Here is a 21827-nt window from a genome sequence, read left to right on the forward strand (position 1 = left end):
AAAACAAGATTACTTTTTAATTAATTATGGTTTAAATTTTAATATTTATATGTGAATATTTTCTTATTTTATTTTAATTTTGAATAATGAAAAGAAATTCTTCTCTTCTTTTATTTTTGATTTTGTACATTAAATATTTTTATTCACAATGTTTTCGGGCCAGATCTTGTTCTAGCCCATATTTAACTAGGCTATACGGGCCTGGTGAAAAGGCAGACAGTATTTTGTTGGTGTTTGGGTCCATTATCACCCATAGAACCCACAAGAAATATAGTGTAATATCACATGTTCTATGTAAAGCCATTAAATAACAAGCCTTTTATGTATCGAGATTTTCTCTCCACTTACAAATATGCATTAAATAGATTTTATATATTTTTTTTCATTCATTGTTTGATTCGATTTTATAATAATTGAAGTTTAAAATAATTATATTATTAATATCTTCTAATTTTTTATCCTTGTGCTATTATAGATCGTTTGGGGCAAAAACTTGTGCGAGATGGTCTTACAGGTTATATTTTATGAGACATATTCGTGAGACCGTCTCATAAGACACCTACTCATCGCTTGGTATCTATAACCCGAGCCTTATTGTTAAGAATCCAAAATGAACAATATTCCAGCAGAGTTGAGTTTATTTGATTCAATTAAAATAATTTGGAATCTACATTTATCAAAAGAAACACAAGATCCAGCTACAAGAGCTAGCTAGCTACCAACCAAGAGAAGTGCAATGTAATTGCAAAAGGAAGAAACTATTAATAATATTATGAAGTTTCAAACATTAGTAAGTTTCTAATATATACTAATTTCTTCTTTTTTTTTTTAAATCAAAATAGAGATTTATTAAAAATAACTTCAAAAATCAACGAAGATGAATGTATAATCATACGTTTTCGATCGGTCATAGAACCAACTGATTTAGCCACAATGAACAAAAATAAAAATACAAGATCATATTTCCAATGATAAGACTTTAAATCTTGGAAAATCAAACCAGTCTAGATTCAACCATAATATGTACTAATTTTTAAAATTAATTGGTCTAAAATGCTTTTTTTCTTTGCCTTTGAATTTTCTTTTATAACATAATTACATCTAGAAAAGTAGAGTTTCTGATAAATGTGACAATAACATCAAACATTCTCGTTGGTCCAGCAAATCGTTTCTCGTTGAATTTCGTTCTCATTATTAATTTGTTTTCAAATAAAAAACATCAAAAAATTTAAATGATGAATCACCTATATTTTTGTATATATTAATAATTAATATATATATATTTTTTTTTAAAGTGGAGCACTAGACCTAACATTCGACACGTACGGACAAGGACAAGGACCAGGTCGAGTTCTTAGGACATGCACTTTTTCAAATTCAATGACATTTGTAAGCAATTCACTTTTAAATCAGTAAATATTATATAATAGTACGTCAGCCAATGTTATTTTACCAAATCAAGATCATATTTTTAAATTCGAATCGGTCATTCACTTTCAAATATTTATACTTAACATTACCATTTATTTTTTAAAGTCCACTTTTTGATGATTTTTTTAGTATTTAATTTGAATCATATAACTGCTTTTAATCTAAAATTTTATTTGTCTCTACCTGTTTTTCTTTAATTAGTTAAATTTTATTATTTTTAAATTTATTGTATATTAAACAAAAAATAGGAATAAAAATAAATAAAATTATCGTTTATCTTAGATTGAAAGAACCAAAGGAGAGACCGACCTTTTGGCGCGAAAGTGGTCTCACCGACTTCCCCCGGTGCTACAGTTTAGAAAATCTAAAAAAAAAAACATAATATATGACTTCTGCGTCAGATAGATCAAACGAGACAAGAAATATACTATAGAAATTTCTCCAGCCAATCAAGTTCTTAGGTGGAAAATCTTTAGCTTTTATGATAGCCGCATAAGAAGAAATTTCTCACAAGATTTCATCAATGGAGAAAAGGGTAGCAATAATTGGAGCAGGACTCGGTGGCCTTCTTGCCTGCAAATGCGCAGTATCGAAAGGCTTCAAACCCACTGTTTTTGAAGCGAAAGATCAAGTTGGTGGGCTCTGGACGCAAACCATCGAGTCCACGAAACTTCAGATTGCGAAACCATACTACCAGTTTTCCGATTTTCCATGGCCGGATTCAGTCAAAGATATGTTCCCCCACAACTCCCAGCTTCTGGATTACATTCAATCTTATGCCCAACATTTCCATCTGTTGCAATATGTGAAATTCAACAGTGAAGTGGTTAGTATTGACTACGTGGGGGAGTCTGAAGATGAGATTCAGTCTTACGAATTGTGGGGTGGAGATGGGAAAGCTTTCGGATCCAAAGGGAAATGGAACTTGAAAGTTCATCACACGAAGGAGGATTCGACGAAGGTAATCGTTCTGAATTCTGCGCAATTTGATGTTATTGTTGTGTAGATAATCAAGATCAGTGATAAACAGCGGGCTGAATTTGTGATATTAAACAAGCTGTGTTGGCAGGTGCATGAGGCTGAGTTTGTGATACTGTGTATTGGAAGATTCAGTGGATTAGCGGACATCCCGGAATTCCCCGAAGGCCACGGCCCGGAAGTGTTCTCAGGGAAAGTAATCCACTCGATGGATTACTCAGCCATGGACAATGCAAGTGCTGCAAATTTCATTAAAGGAAAGAACATCGTGGTCATAGGTTCTGGGAAATCAGCAGTCGACATTGCCTTCGAATGTGCTCAGGAAAATGGTACGAAAATTCCATCTGTGTCGTCCATCTAATGCGTAAATGATTGAATTTTAATCGATACTCGGCGATCAGGGATCGAGAAACCGTGCACCATGATCCAGAGAACCATTCATTGGATGCTTCCTGATGCGGAACCATGGGGAGTTAACTTCGGTTATTTGTTTTTCAACCGATTCTCGGAGCTAATGGTTCATAAACCTGGGGAAGGGTTCTTTCAAAACATCTTAGCATTTCTACTTACACCTTTGGTAATCCTTCAACCAATGAAACTTGTGCTGGTGATCAATGGATTTCATTATTCATAATTTATGACCAGTCCTTGTGCTTTTTTACCGTGTAGCGATGGGGCTTGTCGAAGTTTGTTGAGAGCTACCTTAGATGGAAACTTCCCTTGAAAAAATACGGGATGATACCCAAGTGTAGTTTCGTTGATGACATATCTTCTTGTACGATATTTTTCCTGCCGGATAAGTTCTTTGATGAAGTTGAAGAAGGGAGCATCGTTTTGAAGAAATCGAAACGTTTGAGCTTCTGCAAAGAAGGTTTGCTAGTCGATGGAGAGGTCGATCCCTTGAAAGCGGATATCGTGATTTTTGCCACGGGCTATAGAGGAGATCAAAAGCTCAAGAATATCTTTGCCTCTCCAAATTTCGCTAACATCATTGCAGGAACTCCAACCTCTTCAGTTCCTCTGTATAGGTAATGTTGCTTGTCTTAGACTGTTGAACTAAGTGTCATTGAATTACTTTCTTGGGACAAGTATATATTAATCAAAGCCACATGATTTTACGTGGAAAATACTTCTGAAATTGAAAACTTTGTGTTCGTTTCAAGCGGTTGGGTTCTTTTTGTTGAAATTATGTAAGTATCTTTGTCATTAATACTTTGTTTCAACACACTACACATACTTGATACTCTGTCACGAGGTATAGCTACAATCATCATCCGAGTGTTAAGGAACTTGATTCCCCTTAAGCAGCATGTCAAGTTCCACTCTTATGAATAAAGAAATGTATAATGGGAAAGCTTCAGACTATAATAAGGTCGTCTCTGCTCAACTCTGGATTAGTTCGGTCAACGTGGCTGAGGCTCTGAGAACACGAGGCCTATGCCCCCGAAATATAAGCTTCACTTTCCCTTATGGTTTGGCAGGGACAGTTGTATTTCATTTTATGATTTATTGACTCCTAGACTGTGTTGGTTTGATGCAGACAAATGATCCACCCAAGAATTCCTCAACTAGCAGTAGTGGGCTACGCCGAAGCGATCTCGAACCTCTACACATTCGAGATGAGGTGTCAATGGCTCTCATTCTTTCTTGATCAAAAGTTTCAATTTCCAAGTGTGAAACAAATGGAAAACGATGTCAAAATGTGGGAGAATCACATGAAGAAGTATGCCGGCAACAATATGTACAGAAGAGCTTGTATTGCCAGCACTCAGATTTGGTACAATGATCAACTCTGCAAAGATATTGGGTGCAATCCAAGAAGAAAGAAAGGGTTCTTCAAAGATTTGTTTGAGCCTTATGGAATTGCAGATTATAAAGGATTAGATCCTAATTCCTAAATTTCGCCTATCACCCCAAAATATCTGCTTTATCATATATTGTATTTCGCAGCAGATCAAACGAGTTAATTCAATATCAAAATATACGACTATCATTAGTCATGACTATTGACGATATATTATTTATGTAGCAATAACAATAATTTTTATTTTGTTGAATTAATTTAAAAGAGATCGTGTATTATTTTATTTTTTAATAAAAAATGAAAATAATAAAATACTACTGAATTTTCTTTAAACTTAATCGCCCTCAATAGTTTAAATACAAAAATAATATTTGAGTAACACAAAAACATTTTTAGAGAATATAATAGCTCTTAGCAATTATTCATTAATGTTTAGATACAGAAACTCTAAAAGGTGTTATTTTTTTTCTCTAAAAAAGTGTATGCCACCACGTTTCATTCTCAAAACCCGATTAAGAAATTTTAAAATAATTTTCCCAACTTGACATTAATTTGTTTTTACAATCAACAATTAGTGAAAATATGTTTCTTAATATAACTTTAAACTAATCACATTAATCATAAATTTTTTAAAATAAAAAGTAGCTTTGCTTAAAATAAGATGGTTTTTATATTAAAATAATATGAGTATATTTAAATTAAAACCATATTTTTATTAAAAAGTGAATATAACATATAATAAATTTTTAGAATTAAAATTTCAGAAAATTTTGATGTAGAAATTTATTTAGTTATTTTTTAAGGTTGTTAGAATAAATTTTTTTTTAGACAAATTTGTAAGAAAAAATATTTAAAAATTTTTTAGGGGGAAGCTTGCGACCACCGGGAATCCCTCTGCTAATCTACAAGATATTAATTTCAACTTATGTATCATAAAAGAATGTACCTAATAATGCTAAAAAGTTACTTCTTGAGTGATTTTAGCATTAAATCAGGAGTCATGTTTCTGTTTGGACAAGTATGTTTGATCAAGAACTTAACAAATATTTTTGTAAAAAAAATTACAAAATTTTTATATAAAATTTTAAAAATTGTTTTAAGAATAAATATGTGTATGGATAATTCTATAAAAACATTTTTACATTTAAAAAAGCGGTTGTATATCTTTATCTTTTTTAGAGTACAAGTAAGATATTTTTCCAGACTAAAAATATATAATATAACTGTCTGCACTGTTGACGAGATTTGAACGTAGACTCGATACATGAATTTCGAATTGGAACGATTTGAGTGTTTAACACCCCATTTTTTTAAAATAAATTTGCAAACTCAAAGTCACATTTCCAACCTTGTTAAATAGAACTCAATAATAGACTTTGAACCAAAAAAGATAAGAGCTCGAATTAGAATTAGGTAAAATGTCAATTTTAGTTATGTAGAGACGTGTAATTTTTAGTTATACATCTTTTTTTTAAAATTAATTATAGTTGAATTAATCATAGCCATGTAAATATGTTCTCACGATCAATTTTAATTATTTTAGTCAAAATCATGTAGTTAAATGACCAAATCAGTATTAAATTTTTGTAATTACATTAACAATGATACTATCTATTTGATTATGACTAAAATTGATCATCGTAACATAGTTACATGATTATAATTGATTTAACAAAAATTACGTTACAGAAATGTTACACCCTTATACATACCGTATAAGGCTAAAATTAACATTTTGCCTTAAAATTTTAAGACAGGTGAAACAAATTCAAATGAGTAGGTCTTTTGTGAGACGATCTCACGGATCTTTATCTGTGAGATGGGTCAACCCTATCGATATTCATAGTAAAAAATAATACTCTTAGCATAAAAAGTAATATTTTTTCATGAATGACCCAAATAAGATATATGTCTCACAAAATACGACTCGTGAGACTGTCTCACACAAGTTTTTACCTATTTAAATTCATTAATTTTCCCTGTATTGAACAGAGGTTTGAGCTTGATTAATAGTTCAATCTCGAATTGATAAATCCTAAACAATTGGTAACAAACATAAAATCCTAAGAATAAGCCAAAGTTTACACGAATTACGTTTTATTGGGTTGATGGAATTAAAGTTATCAAATGTTTGGCTAATCTCATATCAACTAAAGTATTAATCTTATCCATCAATTATTGAAAGTAAAATTAAAATATTATACTCCATATATATATTTATTTATATTATATTTATTAAATAATAAAATATGATTTATCATCTGGATCCATCAATCCACGCGCAACACTCCCGTGTATATAGAATCTGCACCAAACAAATTGTAAATTAAATAAAATTAAGGATTATACTTGCAATTTTGGAATGAAATGAAAAGGGAAAATTTGAAATATTAAAATAATTTCACCAGAAATTTGGTTTTGATTCAGCCCCCATTTTATATTATTCTTTTTGAATATGAATTTCTAAACATCATTTAAAATGGATATGTTGTGTGTGAAAAGTAATAGATAAAATTCAGAGTTATATATTAAAATTTAATATCTTACAATTTGATGACAACTAAGGAGGAGTATTAGGTTACGAATTAATTAGTTTAAAACCTAATTATCCGAACTTTTTACAATAAAAGTGAAAAATGATTGAATTAAAATTGGTTATTTGATTAACCGAATATGTAGGAAAAAATAAGAAATAAAAAAAAAATTCGTAGATAAACACAATGCATAGACTGCAACTTGGCAAGAGAATGGAAAGAGATCCATCCATTCAGTGCTTTCTTTCTTATCGGGCAAAAAAATAAGAGAAATTTCAGTACTTTATGAAGGAATAAAGCCACACACAATTAAAATCCTTTAAAAAAAAAAGAAAAAAAATTAAAATCCTTAAAAAAAATTTGAATTAAAAATATGACAAAAACTTGTGTAAGACGATCTCACAGATCGTATTTTGTAAAACGGATCTTTTATTTGGATCATCCATAAAAAAATTATTTTTTATGCTAACAATATTACTTTTAATTGTGAATATCGATAGAATTGACCCGTCTCACAGATAAAAATTTGTTAGACCATCTCACGAGAGACTTACTCTAAAAATAAATCAAATTTTTGAAATAATTCCATTTGATTGGTGAATTCAGTTTACTCGATTTTTATGCTCACTCTAATTTCCAAAATTGAAAATAAATTTTAAAAATGATGTACTTCTAAATTAGTTTTTAGAAAACAATGGGAACACTTTTCTCATTTCAATCCAATCGTGACATCAAGGTTATAATTCTCGGAGCTCTTTCTTACTCTTTGACTAGCTGTGGAGTTGTAAACATTTAATAATTGAAAGAAAATATTTTGAAAAATCATTTGCAACAGATAATAAATCAGATCAGTCTCTATATCTAAACATTTTATCTTTTGAACAACAAAAGCAATGTACATGATCTAATTTGAACTCCATTATAAATAAAAGCTAAAATAAACGTATATTATGATATAAAAGCTTAGAAAAACTTCGAACAAGCAATGAAAGGCAAACGACCGATACAGTCTGAGGTTCAAACTGTAACTTCTTGGCAATACAATAGAAAAAGGGGACACCAAAAGAGGAGGCAACACAAGTGAGAAAATGTACTAGGATTCAGAACTGCAAGAAAAAAGAGAAGAATAAAACAAATAAACGTATGTATAACACCATCCAAAATAGAGAGATCGGAATATAACACAGCACAGGATGAAGGAATAACACAAGCTCGGACAACATCTCGAGATTCATAAGCACAGACGGATCTGAAATAATACCTTGGCAAGAAAACTTAAATAAAGAAAACAAAACGAGCGAAAAAAATAACAAAGAAACAGGGCAGAAGAAGCTGCGAACGGAGGCACCTGCAACCCAAACCGGAAAACGTAGAGGGAAGTCTATCACGCATGATAATTTTGAAAGAGAACGAACACAATTCTCAAAACACAGAAAAGTTAGACGATCACAATCCTTGAATCCTAGAAAACATAGAAGGATCAAAGAGCACGAAACCTTCTACCTCTAATAATTTTCAACAAGGACAAATCATAATTCTCAAAACATTGATAGAAAACTATGAAGGATGAAGAGGACGAAGCAAGAATGCACAAAGTTAAGAAAGATAAAAGAATACGGGAGATAACACTAATCCAACATACATAAACTACATTGAAGCCTAACAAAACCAAAAGCGACGAGAGTAAATACATGCACTACCAGCCACCAAGAGATTTCACAATAATAATAGCACTGCCATCAATGAAAAACGCTTTCATCCAACAATAACTAAGGAAACACCATCGCCCAATAAGAAAACAACTTAAATGCCTCAAACACCATACCAAAAAGCAAACAAGACCACAACACAAGATTTGAAGATACATCAGGGACAAACGATAAAAAACACAATTCAAACTTTACGGCTAACCTAGACTTCAATATAGATATATATGCACAGTTACGTACACATAATCAAAGAAAATCGGTCCATTGAGAACATCGCAGTTTAATCATCTACATATAACTCAAACGAAGAAAAAATTTATTAGAACAAGATAGCTTATGAAGTAGTTGTTGATGTTCATAAGTATGTTTACGTTCAAGAAAAAATAAATTAACTCAAGTTCACAACTAAATCAAGGATTTATTTGATAGAAATACGCTTGTACGGATTTATTTCGAGTAGGTCGAAGATAAAAACATAGGACCTCAGATTTATGTTGTTCCAATCTAATGAACAATTTCTTATTTGATCGAACTTATGCGCTCTTTCGAATTGAGTCGTCATATGATGAATCATCTCAAACATAATCAATCCGAGTGAGAAGATATTCGTCTTATCGTTTATAGACCTAGAAGGTCTTGTCATTTCTGGAGCACGGTAGGATACATTTCCTACCGGTCCGGATGTACTCATCATTGAACTACCGTCTGCTGCCCTATCAAAGAGCATGATTGATAAAAATAATTGTAAGAAGTTACATTTAAAAACTAAAACAAATTAAATATTTTAAAATCGGCTGTTGTGCAGGCCGAAAATAATAAATTTTTAAAATTTATGAATATGAAATTATATTTGTCTGTATATGATATATAGAAATATAAAGCATCTTAAAAAATTTAGTGGAAAGCAACTGTGTCATCCAATTTCTTTTGCCTTGTTATTTGTCATAACCAATCTACGTTAGTACCAAATCAATTTTCAGTTGATTGTGGACATCAAAATAGGAGATTTCGGATTTGGTAAGTTTGATTTTATAAAGTTATTTACTCTGTTTAAGTTTTCAAACGTAAATTCTTCTAATTATTTCTATCAGCCATGCTTTTTGATAGGGCAGCAGACGACAGTTCAATGATGAGTACATCCAGACCAATAGGAAATGTATACTACTGTGCTCCAGAAATGACAAGATCTCCTACGTCTATAAATGATAAGACATATATCTTCTCACTCGGATTTATTATGTTTGAGATGGTTCACCACATGACGACTCAATCCGAAAGAGCACATAAGTTAGATCAAATAAGAAATGGTTCGTTAGATTGGAACAACATAAATCTGAGGTCCTATGATTTTATCCTCGACCTACTCGAAATAAATCCGTGCAAACGTATTTCTGCCAAAAAAGTCTTGGATTTAGTTGTAAACTTGAGAAAATTTATTTTTTCATGAATGTAAACATGCTTGTGAACATCAACAACTACTTCATATGCTATCTTGTTTTACTAAATCTTTTATTCGTTTGAGTTCAATGCTTTTTGGATCTGAAATTGAAAACATATGTAGATGATTAACCTGTAATGTTCTCAATGGACCGATTTTCTTGGATTATGTGTGTGTAATTGTGCATATATAACTATATTGAAGTCTAGGTTAGCCGTAAAGTTTGAATTGTATTTTGTCTCGATTGTCCCTGATGTATCTTTAAATATTGTGTTGTGGTCTTGTTTGTTTTTTGGTATGGTGTTTGAGGCATTTAAGTTGTTTCCTTATTGAGCGATGATGTTTCCTTAGTTATTGTTGGATGACAGTGTTGTTCATTGATGGCAGTGTTATTATTATTGTGAAATCTCATGGTAAAATTCGATTGCCACATAGAGTGTCTTGGTCCGTGGATTAGAAGTATCTGTGCCATATGGGTCATCATCTGCGCTAGATAGTTCATAACCTTCCTCAATCCAAGACTGTAAAAAGAATAATAATAAAAAACTAAGCGTTAGGTATCAATATTTTATAATTGACATAGGTCATGATAGCGAGTTGCTTAACAACATTGCAAATTACCTAATGGTAACGTACAATGTTTGGATGATGCAATAGCGCCATTATCTTGACCTCCCAGGTCATTTTATATTTCTAAACCAAATCCAAGACCAGCCAACAATGCTTAAAAATTTCACATGGAAAGAAAAAGAAGAACTTACTGGATGACCTGATCTTCATTATCTTCATTGAATGGAATCTTTTTCAATGCGTACATCATCCCGTCGAGTTTGTGTCAACATTCAAAGACACGACTATATCCACCTTTTCCTATAACAACAAAAAGATCAATTCAGTGGAAGTCTTGAGCAACTACGTCAAGAAGGCATAGATAAATTAAAAGAAAAACAATAGAGCCCAACCGGCAGATTCACATAAATAAACGTTACATATGGCATCTGCTACATTTTTATGTGTGCGCTATATTTGTTTCCACACATATATATTAAAAAGTGTACCGATAGCTGCATAGGAGGCGTCAGAATATAATTTGACACGATTATAATTCATTTTGTTGTTGGTTTATGATACAGTATTGTTTTGATCATGATTGATTTCAATTGTACCTAACAACAATATCATTTGAAACCCATAGTTTCAATAGAGAATTAATCTATCCAAGACAAAAAGCTTACCGATTTTGTTCGATACTTCATACATGGACTGGTAGTATGAAGATAAAGAAAAGGCTTGGCTTCTAATGCTCGAAGGAGCAGATCCACTTTCATCATCATAAGACTGCAAATATAAAGGCATTTTTGTGTATTAGAAATACATCATAAAGGAAAAGCTCGGTTCATGGATGGATTGCTGGTAAATTGGTACACAGAATTAAATACACAAACCAAAAAAACTCACATTTTTGTAAGAACTATCAGTGAAGTAACATTTAACAATGCCCCAGATTATGCCTATCTTTCCCTCTTCAAGATCATCTTTCAGCTGCGTGATGTATAATGGACCAACTTAACAAGAACAATCATATAACAAAACAGCACAAATAGTTGCAACAGCTTGAACTATAGACCTCAACTATAGATGCTCAAGGGAAGAAAGAAGACAAGTAAAGGGAAGGGGAGGTTTCATAGATGAAACAAAAAGATGAGCTGATATTAGCTCAAGCCCTATGCCATCCTATTAATTAGATTTCTAAAGGAAATATACCGTAGGCTACTGCAACATTTCTTGATCTATAGCTCCTAAAATGAGATTTCGTATTCTAAGGTATTGGCTTGATTCCTTTCATGCATTAGCTGCAGCATCTCATATCATCTCTGCCTCCAGGAATTAACCAAATAAAAAATCCTAACATTGCTACGCACACTTAAAGAGAGTGGTGATGTAATGCATAAACTAGACATCTTCATGTAGAAATGAAAGCAATCTGCAATCCATCAACTCCATTGCTTGGTTCCAGCTGCAGGTCAATATTTGTAAGAGTGCAGGTCACCAAAAGAGAGCACGGAAGAGGACTCCCCACTACAAGTCTAAGAAACAAAAAAAAAATCAAATTGGGAAGAATGTGCTCTATACCATCGATGTCCTGTAAAAAAAAGTGAAGAATTGAACGTGTACCCAAGGTCCACAGCTATCACAGTCGGGAATCCTAATTGAACAATCACAGCATCTCTATAATCTGTGATTCTGAAGCACTCAAAATAAGATACATCAAAAGCAAGGAAATTAGTGTCTGAATGATGGAGTGTGTTTTCTTCCAGGAATACATCAATTCAAGATAACTTACTCAACCTGGAACATCATTAAGAATCGCACCTAAAAATACCTATTTAACCTAAAATCGATGAGCTCATCAATGCCATTAATTAATCCACATGATACAGATTCAGGTTGAATCATGAGATAATGTTTACTAACATGAAACATAGTTTAATGCATAAATCAACTTTTCTCTTTTGAACATTAATCGGAGTGATGAATAATGAAAACTTTACAAAACAACTAACTGAGAACATACAAAATCAACCTTTGAAATCACGTACATCATGTGAAAAATATACAGTCAAAGATTTATCTGAAATGCCAGCAGAAATTAAATGAGAAGAACAATAATTAGCGATAAAAAAGTTTCTGTACTGCCAATGTGAGAAATCAAACAACAAATTTTAAAATAATTTCACGAGTAAACATACTTACATCGAGTTTAAGTCATGGATTGATGTGTTGTATCTTTCCATGTCCAATACTCTGCTGTACGAAGGAGAGGGAGAGGAGACGAAGCTGGGAAAAGCGTGGAATGAGCACAGTAGTGTGGAGCGGAAGCTGCTCGATGTACGATAGTGATGGAGAAGGAGAAGCGTTCATCGCGCATAATTGGTGGGCCGAGCTATATCAATGGGCTGAGTGGAACAGTTTAACTAAATAAACTTCTTTTTTAATTATTATTATTTTATAAAATACTACGGACAAATTAAATTTTTTCGTTCAGGTAAATAGACTAAATTAAACGAAACACTAATTTTCTAGATATAAAATATTCACTCAATTTTAATATATAGTGCTATTTCTTGCGTGTACTGTAGATTTTTATTTTTGTATAGGTTACTCTTGAATTTATCTAAAAATTTGTCATTTTTTATTATTTAGTAAAATAAATGTTATGGATGCGTCAAGGTCGAAATGGAATTTTAAGGTGTTTCTTTCTGCACATTCTAACAGGCTGGTTTGATTTTTTATTTTTTTATTTTTATGGCTCATTTAAATCGTTAAATTTGACGTGAACACTGCTCAGGCTGAGAATTCTAATGGGCTTGACCATAGCGATCTCCTCGCAAATTTGTTTGGGCATTTAAGTAAGGTTAGAGTAACCCGTAAGGCGTTTCTGTTGAATACTTGGTAGTTTGGCATAGATTGCCTCATGCATGTCCAAAGAAAGCCCATGATTTTCAAAGGTGAGTTGCTGGATAAAAAATATCGTCCTTTGTACAAAAGAAACCCATACCTTATAGAAATATTTGAAGTTCTGATGGACATATGCGGATGCCCTTTGCTCAATTTTTTGCTAAAAATATGCCACTGGTGCGTGCTATCGATCTGGAACTTGAGAATTGGGCACCTTGGAAGCGTCAGATTCAAGAATAAATGCCTTAGTGAAGTCGAAAGTCCAAGGACCGGAGTTGAAGTTAAGACATCTGCATGTGGCACAAATCTTTAATAATCGTTTGTGGGTGGTTGGTAGTCTGCAAAACTCGCCCACTCGTCCCCAGATACTTGATAGTATGCTGACCTTGGCTCAACTTTGCAAATAAATTCTAATGCAAAAGGCATATTCACACACAATGATTTCCATATAAAAGTTTAAATAAATTTATTTCATTTCAATAAAATCTTAACACTGAAAGTCCGATCTCTTGTAAAATGTAAAAGACCAACAAATTTCTGCTGTAGCCACAGAATCCAACTGGTTTGTACAAGGGTGGCATTGCATCGCTCAAAGGACTATTCACAGTGACTGCCAGTCTTTGAAATGAATTCACATATCAATTATTTTTTTCCCTATAAAACATCTAATGCAGACTTCTAATTATTGGTATTCTACAATAGAATATGGGAAAGAGAAAATGTAGAATCAAAACTTTCAATAAATTAACAAGTTTCAAACATAAATTCCTCAAGAAAGAAAAAATCATATACAAAATAAATAGCATAATCATACCTTAAAAGATAACTAGACGACAACTCATAAAATCCTAAGCTCTACTAATCTTTTTCTTTTGCGTCATCCTCATCCTCATCCTCAACATCATCCAACACCTTCACAAAATCATGGCCTTCATTGTGATCAGCGGCAGAAAATATATAAGCAAAAGGAATGGGCCGTGAGAAACAATCAACAGACAGAACATCATAGTGCAGGCACACATACCTACCACGAAACTTGAACAATTGGAAACAGGATGAACAAGTCCCTGTACCAACACAATCAAATTCATTCTGACAAGATGTGAAGGGAATTTCACTAAAGTGCAAATCGCACGTGCATGCTAACCCATGGATCAAATCAAAATAAGGGTAGCTTTCTCAAGCATCCCAAATCATATCATAATTATTAAACACACAAGACAGCATCTAGCCTCAAATCTAAGCAAGGCTAAGTCAAGCCTCGGACATTAACCGTATGGATCCAAAAGGAAATGCAAGATAATAGTGAATTTCATTTATAAATTAATGACAATTTGTTTTTGCATAATAGTTTGCAAGTACATACTCCACTGCATATATGAAATGTTTAACGTATTTAGATTCTATCTATCGAATTGTGCGCCTTGCCTTACGCTTAGCCTCTGGGCTAGTGCTCAAGAGCATATAATGGATTTGATTCATCTTCCTTCGTCTATCATGTAGAGGAATTTGTGGAGAATATTCAGCGGATCCCTGATGATTTGAAGAAAATCTCAACGAGGTTAATACTCAGTACAACTCACCAATATTTCGTGAGGGAGATTTGGCAGTCGTCCATATACGCAATAACAGATTTCCAATCGGTACTTACAGTAATCTCAAAGACAAGAAAATTAGTTCTTACCAAATTCTCGAGAAGAATGGTGACAGTGCCTATAAAATTGATCTTCCAAGTTACATGAACATCTCCAATTTCTTTTCACCATTGCAACTCGAGGACAAGTCTTCTTCAAGATGAGGAGATTGATGCAGCAAAAAATTAATGTTTTAGCTTTCTATTTATTATTTTCTGGAAAGTTTTAGTTGTTTAAGTGCATTAGCATTGATCTTCTATTAGTATTCAATTAACATAATTCTAGTATCCTAATTACCTTACGACTAATATTTAATTAGTATCATATTTACATAAGAACTCTTGGCATCCTAATTGCCTCATAGGACTAGTATTTTTTAGTCCACTATCTAACTTGGTCATTTGAAATCCATGCATTTCAAATCTTTTATTTGAAATCCTCCCACAAATCCAATCCTTCTATACATTCAAAGTCTAATATAATTTGAACCAAAAGATTAAGCCCGAATAAGATAAGCAAAAAAATTGCACAAAATAAATAGCATAATTGTGACAACAGGTGATAAACTTAAACAAAACTAGACAATAAATAAATGAAATCCTTGACACTACTGATCTCTCCCTTGTGTTATCCTCAACCTTACATCTTCCAGCACATTTGCAATCCCATGCCTTTCATCATGGTAAGTGCCTGAGAATATATACGCAAATGGCAGCATATGCCATGAGATACAATCAACAGTCAAAATGTAAAACAAAAGTCATAGCTGCAGGCACACATACCTATTACGAAACTTGAACGCTTGGAAATGAGATGAACGAGCCCCGTTACCTACACAATAAAATTCTTTCTGATACAGATGCAAAGTGGGATTTTAAAATTTTGAGCTTGCAGGAAGATGCTGACCCATGGATCAAATCTTAACGAGAATAAACCAAGATGTCCTTGTAAAAACACATGCCACTTTCTCAATAATTGGGTATCAGGTTTCTAAACCCAAATCATAGTTATTAAAAAGCAAGACCAGAGTCCAGCCTCAAGTCTTAGCGAGGCCAAGTACTTGCGCCTCCACACAAGTCAAACCGCGATCCTTAGATGTAGTGCAACACCTTAACCATGAAACCCCAACCTTAACCATGAAGCCCCAGCATTAGTGCATTTTCAACCTTCAAGGCACCTATCAAACGCGCAATAAGTGTTGGCACACAGAATCCAAAAAGAACTGCAAGATGATGGCGATTTATTTTAATTTATAAATTAATGACAACTTGTTTTTGCATAATATTTTGTAAGTGCACGCTGGATTGCATTTTAATGAAATGTTTTCACATATTTAGGTTCGAACTATCTGATTGACTTGCCTTGCCTTTCCTTCTGCTTAGCCTCTATGATATCTATGCGCCTTAATCTGTCTCGTCCTTCTAATAAACAAATGTCCTCGATTTTAATTTAAGCCTTGATATAATCAGAGCGTATTCATAAAACTATATAATAAGTATGAAGTAGTTTTCAAGTAACCCCATTTCAATGAACATAGATTTCACATGGTATTATGGTAACAATGCCCATTCAACCCAAAAGTCAAAGCCAAATCGGATTGAAACTTCAGCCCGTGTTCGACTTAATACTCAAGGTCAAAATCAGCAACCACAACTAGTCAATACTGACCCTTATGAACATATAACTCTAGAAGAATGGTAGCAACCAACCAGGTTATCTACTGAATAGTTGTCCAAATAGAAGGTATATTAGTCATGTAGAAGATGGTGGTGACAAGGACTAGAGAAGCAAGAGCTTGGTGAAGACATCTACAAGGGTGTCATGTTTGAACGGGATGGGAAGAAGTAGCATGTATTGTTCAATTCCTCTTGGTAGCCCTGAAGAAGAAAGATAATCTCAAGGACATTAAATATTCCAGACCCGATGCACTATTTGAAGTAAAGTGTTCAATGTGATCGTTGACAGCGACAGCAGTGAGACTGTGGTTTCCAAAGCTTTGGTAAAGACGTTTAATTTGAAGACAGAGATGCATCTTTCGCCTTACATAATCGCACCGATTAGAAAGGCTCGGGAGTTCAAATGATGTAACAATGTTGGACACAAATATCAGCACGTCCTTTTGTTCAAACTCAATTATGACAAGTTATATTTATCTTGTAGCTGTTTGCAAGAAATACCACACAAAACGTAGGCTTAGAACCATTGCAACAAATGAAAACCTCATCAATCATGAATTCAGAAATATGTCATGGCTCACACAAAGTTGTAAAGGAGAAACTAGGAGAACTTACGGGATGAAGAGAGAACGCCATTCAGAATAACCGGGCAACACGAGGAAGGGTACATTTTGTATTGACCACACACGATTTCCCGTCCGCGTCGGAACTGACGGAAAATTTTAAGCTGCTTGGTATTCAGACTATATTGGAGCACTAGGCGAGGTGTTCCTACAAATATTACTTCTGACTTGGGATGAAAGCCGTAAACTTTAATCTCTCCCATGTTGTGGAGCCCCCGCAACCACCTATGTCGCGGGTGTTGAGACACCATCTCATCGATTCTCACTATGTGCTGGAGAATCCAGTGAACACCGTGTTCTAACCGCCAGACTAGTATTTTAGACTTGTCATTATTGGAATAAACCACACACCCTCTGGATGTCCCTAATGATCCACAATCATCGAATTTTTCTTTATGAGGCAACTCAATAGCCAGATGAGTAATATCTGTTTTGGTTGTGAAACGGAGATTAAAGCCAAGTAGATACTTGGCCAGAGATATCACGTACAAAAGCCCATTCACGTAAACAGAATGATCGATCCAATTGAACCCATGAAGCTCGTGGTCAAGAACTAGAACACGGGTGGCCCAATTACCTGAGTCGGATGTGAAAAGGTGCTTTATAGGATGTGAGAGTGACACATCGGCTGCCCTTCGAACAACCTTAAAGGAAATAGTAGAATCACTGGGATCAAATGCTAAAGAGGCAACATGGGGATCATTGTCATCACCTATGTGATGGGGGTTGATGGGAAGTTCAATGTACTCACAGGTGGTTGGATTGCAGACAATATACTCGGTGGGATTTGAGCCGGAGCGGACCAAAAGAAAAAGCCCGTTGCAGTAACTTTGAATGGCGGATGGCGTGTCCTCAAAAGGCAGAAACGCTCTACGAGATTTCCAAAGTCCGGGCAATTCAGGTAGATATCGGGGGTAGAATTCACCAGAATACTCTTCTGCGGGCAAAAAATCAAGAAAATGCTGGCCAAGCCTAACGATTTTATGGGTATAGAAGAAGCCACAGAAAGTGGCAGAACGGGAAAGAGAAGATATCATAGGAGCACAAGCATAGGAAATCAAAAAGTACCAAGATTTTGAGACGCACTTAAGCCTCATAAGAGCCTTGCTCTGCAACCGACGCAAAATCTCAACTTTGAGATCTTCCGGAAGCTCCGCCCACTCGAAACCCCCCCAAAGGCCACATCTTTTCGTGTGACCACATTTTCTCTGGTTCGAATTTCCAAGAATTTCGTAAATTCTCAGGCTCGATCAAACATTGAAGGTGCATTAGACTCTGAAATCGGTAACCCGCTGGTGGAGATATTAGGATTCTTTCCAGCGTTATAAATTAAGCCCATATTCGCAATATAGCCAGCCGATATGGCCCATTTTATTTTTCCTTTAATTTATGATGATATTTCCTTACTGTGTTCAAGGTTGGGGACCTGGGGTTGATTGATTATTCATCGTAACATATTCGCAATATAGCCAAACGAATTAATATTTGAAAAAAATAATCTTTATTTTTTATAATAAAAAAAACGAATTAATATTTGAAAAAAATAATCTTTATTTTTTATAATAAAAAATATATATATAAATAAACTCATTGATTCTGAAAATTAAAAATATGTTATTCATTAAAAAAAAAACAAATGAAATCAATATATTAAACTTACGCAATCTGTGTGCTGTTTTGCTATTATATACAATAGATAAATAAATAAGTTCTTTAAAATATTACTTAGTTTTTTTTTTTCATCTAAAACGACATTATCATTATTTTATTCAAATTTTTTTTTATTAATTTGTTGGGTGCAATAATTGTCCTTGTTTAGAAAAGCGATCGAACCGTGATACTTGTGCTGTTGTGCGGTTTAAAAGATTTGAATTGCATCATTACCACTAACTATAGTTTTTTAGTAAAACGGCAAGCGCTCGGTACTACATAATTCCTTATCTATATAATTTTCTTATAGATCAATTCGACATATATATTTATCTTAAAAATTTAAGATATCTCAAATTATATTAATGGAACTTTTATTAATGAATTGCCATTCTACAACAAGGGCAATTTGCATTGGTCTCCAACCATGGGACCAAACACTCTGTGTGAAACTTATGAACACAAGGCAAATGCATTATGCTCTCTCCCTCCCACTTAACTTGCTCCAAACAAACTGCACATTCCTCCTCTTCACTTGATTTCCACTTTAGTTTTAACCATTTTAATTTCTTCGTCTCTTCCTTCGCGTGTTCACTCGATGATCTGGAATCGCCCACGCGTAAATAAAATATAAATTACATAAACTTATATTGGGTAAAAAAATATTATAAAAATGGAGAAATGACTAAGGTAACGGAATCGAAGTTTCTCAATTTTTTTAAAAAATAAACAATTGGGACATGTTTGGATTATAAAACTTAAACTAAAACATTAATTTGATGGGAATGTAACACATTGTAGATCGAATGATCATCATTAGTCCTGATACACGACACGGTTGATCTCATGTAACCAAAAAAATTAAAGCAATAGCATTCATCGGATCCACAATCAACTGAAAACTGATTTGATATTAAGGAACACTGGTTACGGCCAATAGTGGGGCAAAAGAAATTGGGTGACACGGTCGCTTTCCACTAAATTTTTTAGGCAAAAATTTGTGTGAGACGGTCTCACGGATCGTATTTTGTTATACTGATATCTTATTTGGGTCATCTATGAAAAAATATTACTTTTTTTTATGCTGGGGGTATTATTTTTTATTATGAATATCGGTAGAGTTGATCCATCTCACAGATAAAAATTTGTGAGACCGTCTCACAAGAGATCTATTCAATTTTTTAAGATGCTTTATATTCGTATATATTGTATACAGACAAATATAATTTCACAATCATAAATTTTATTATTTTCGGCCTGCACTTAATTTTATTTTTTTTAAATCTACAGCCGGTTATAAAATTACAGGTAAAAGAGCTCCTACCAATATCCTTCTCACTTCTGTCGAAGCATCGATTAATAGAGTTGACAAATGGTCGTTTACATTACCAATTAATGGAATTATTAAAGATTAAACCAAATAAACTTAATAAAAAAAAAATCATTAGACTCACTAATGTTAAAACATGCCAACATAACAATTTCTATAAAAAAAATTTAAAAACATAGAAATTATAGCTCAATTTTATCGATTTGATCAGTTTTGAGAAGAAATAATCGAACTGAACTGGTTAAATTAATTTTTTTTAGAATTCAAAAAATCAATTTATCGGATGCCGATCAATCTTTATATTCCAAATTTTATAGCCAGTATTATCTTTGATGATTATTTCATATTTTCTTATTTATTTATCATGATATAATGATGCTGACTACAAAACCTAAATAATTCCAGCCAAGCATGTGCAATTTCAAGAACGAATAATTTAATACGAATTGTATTGAAATCATCGTCTGTACCAACCAACCTTTTGCTTTGCGACTTCCATCGATGCTGCAGCCTTGCATCCAATCTCTTCTTCGCCTCCCTCGCTTCCCCGCCAAGCTCGCTCTCATCAAACAATGCCTGCTTCGCCGGATATTTCCGCTGCAGATTGAGTCCAAAACAGAAGAAGATACAACATAACTATTATATGCATAATAGATTGGATTGGATTGGAATTATCCGAAGATTAGTACCATGAAAGAGGCTGAAGTAAGAGAAGAGCGCCTCATGGAGAAGCCACCGTAGGAAGTTGTCCACGGGAGTGATTCGGAGCTCTGGTGGCATTTTCTTCTTCTTGCAGCTTCGACTCCAGGTAGCATGCCTGCCATTTAATTGATGGATGGATTCTTGCTAAGAAAATTAATATTTTGTTTCTGGGAATTGAAGTTAGGGGAAATAAAGGCTTTTGATATTGTTGAATATTATTTCTTTCGATCCATTGAAATTATTATAGCGGGGAAGAGTGGTGATATATATGTACGTACACTGATACAGGGGTGGGGAGTGTGGGCGGGGGAAGAAGGTTCCTCGAAAGTGTGGTGGAATAATTTAGGATGATCAATTATTCGACACCGGTGATATGCATCATATATGGTCACTTCGTATAACATGTTACAGGACACTATTTGTAATTTGTGATATCCCTGTTATTATATGAGTTATAAAAATATATTTGGAACGATGAATTTATACAGTAACTTGGATTTACTGTTTTCATAAAATTAAGATGATTACAAAGTATTTGTTACAAGAATTTATTGTGCAAAGTCAAGTTTGTGGGGACTTAGACATAGGACATGACACTATGTTAGACAATCTAATGATTATATATCATAACATAATTTATTTAAAATATTGTAATATATGTGTATATATATATATATATATCAAAAAAATTTGTTTTTTTTTTTTGTGGTTTAGAAAAACTAACAGCTTTAAAAAGAGCTTTTTTCTCTCTAGGGTCTGCGTACCCTAATGAGGGTTGGTATCCCGCTTTTGCAGGCGATTCGTATGTGAACATTTTTTATTTCATGTGTCGGTTTCATAAAGCTATAATGAAAACGAA

The 21827-nt window shown here is 33.4% G+C and overlaps 2 protein-coding genes across 16 annotated transcripts; one reads left to right on the forward strand and one right to left on the reverse strand.

Annotated features, from left to right (window-relative positions):
- The first annotated feature begins 1827 nt into the window (after positions 1 to 1827).
- On the forward strand, positions 1828 to 4412 carry LOC142546179 (putative flavin-containing monooxygenase 1). 2 transcript variants are annotated; one of them, XM_075653741.1, is made up of 5 exons: positions 1828 to 2392; positions 2489 to 2738; positions 2811 to 2986; positions 3079 to 3437; positions 3950 to 4412. In XM_075653741.1, the coding sequence occupies exons 1-5, from the start codon at positions 1955 to 1957 to the stop codon at positions 4305 to 4307; spliced, it is 1581 nt and encodes a 526-aa protein (XP_075509856.1). In that variant the 5' UTR covers positions 1828 to 1954; the 3' UTR covers positions 4308 to 4412. The 2 variants fall into 2 exon arrangements, with proteins under 2 accessions (XP_075509856.1, XP_075509858.1); XM_075653743.1 differs by having other exon boundaries at positions 1830 to 2392; positions 2501 to 2738.
- A 5804-nt stretch (positions 4413 to 10216) lies between these two features.
- On the reverse strand, positions 10217 to 21221 carry LOC142546180 (E3 ubiquitin-protein ligase SIRP1-like). Of its 14 annotated transcripts, XR_012820433.1 has the most exons (6): positions 20956 to 21221; positions 20745 to 20863; positions 11130 to 11232; positions 10652 to 10764; positions 10516 to 10566; positions 10217 to 10415 (listed from the first exon to the last, which is right to left on the reverse strand). XR_012820433.1 is itself a non-coding variant. In XM_075653749.1 (4 exons), exons 1-4 carry the CDS (start codon positions 21088 to 21090, stop codon positions 10711 to 10713), a joined length of 411 nt encoding a protein of 136 aa, XP_075509864.1. In that variant the 5' UTR covers positions 21091 to 21221; the 3' UTR covers positions 10422 to 10710. The 14 variants fall into 14 exon arrangements, 5 of the variants coding, with proteins under 5 accessions (XP_075509864.1, XP_075509862.1, XP_075509860.1 ...); XR_012820432.1 differs by having other exon boundaries at positions 10516 to 10764; XR_012820427.1 differs by lacking the exons at positions 10217 to 10415; positions 10516 to 10566; positions 10652 to 10764; ... (1 more) ...; positions 20745 to 20863; positions 20956 to 21221 and adding exons at positions 14476 to 15140; positions 15626 to 15677; positions 15770 to 15818; positions 15894 to 16164; positions 17279 to 18662.
- Positions 21222 to 21827: the final 606 nt, after the last annotated feature.

This window comes from Primulina tabacum, chromosome 5 (assembly GCF_025594145.1).
Source record: "Primulina tabacum isolate GXHZ01 chromosome 5, ASM2559414v2, whole genome shotgun sequence".
Taxonomy (NCBI): domain Eukaryota; kingdom Viridiplantae; phylum Streptophyta; class Magnoliopsida; order Lamiales; family Gesneriaceae; genus Primulina; species Primulina tabacum.

Bases quoted from the DNA above. Each gene is read 5' to 3' on its own strand.
- LOC142546180 (XM_075653744.1), bottom strand. From the start codon at position 18,383: ATGAGGCTTAAGTGCGTCTCAAAATCTTGGTACTTTTTGATTTCCTAT. The intron at 16,409-17,278 runs GTAAGTTCTCCT...TTTGTTTATTAG, and splicing joins TGGCGTTCTCTCTTCATCCC to AAGGACGAGACAGATTAAGG.
- LOC142546179 (XM_075653741.1), top strand. From the start codon at position 1,955: ATGGAGAAAAGGGTAGCAATAATTGGAGCAGGACTCGGTGGCCTTCTT. The intron at 2,393-2,488 runs GTAATCGTTCTG...ATATTAAACAAG, and splicing joins CGAAGGAGGATTCGACGAAG to CTGTGTTGGCAGGTGCATGA. The intron at 2,987-3,078 runs GTAATCCTTCAA...TTTACCGTGTAG, and splicing joins CATTTCTACTTACACCTTTG to CGATGGGGCTTGTCGAAGTT.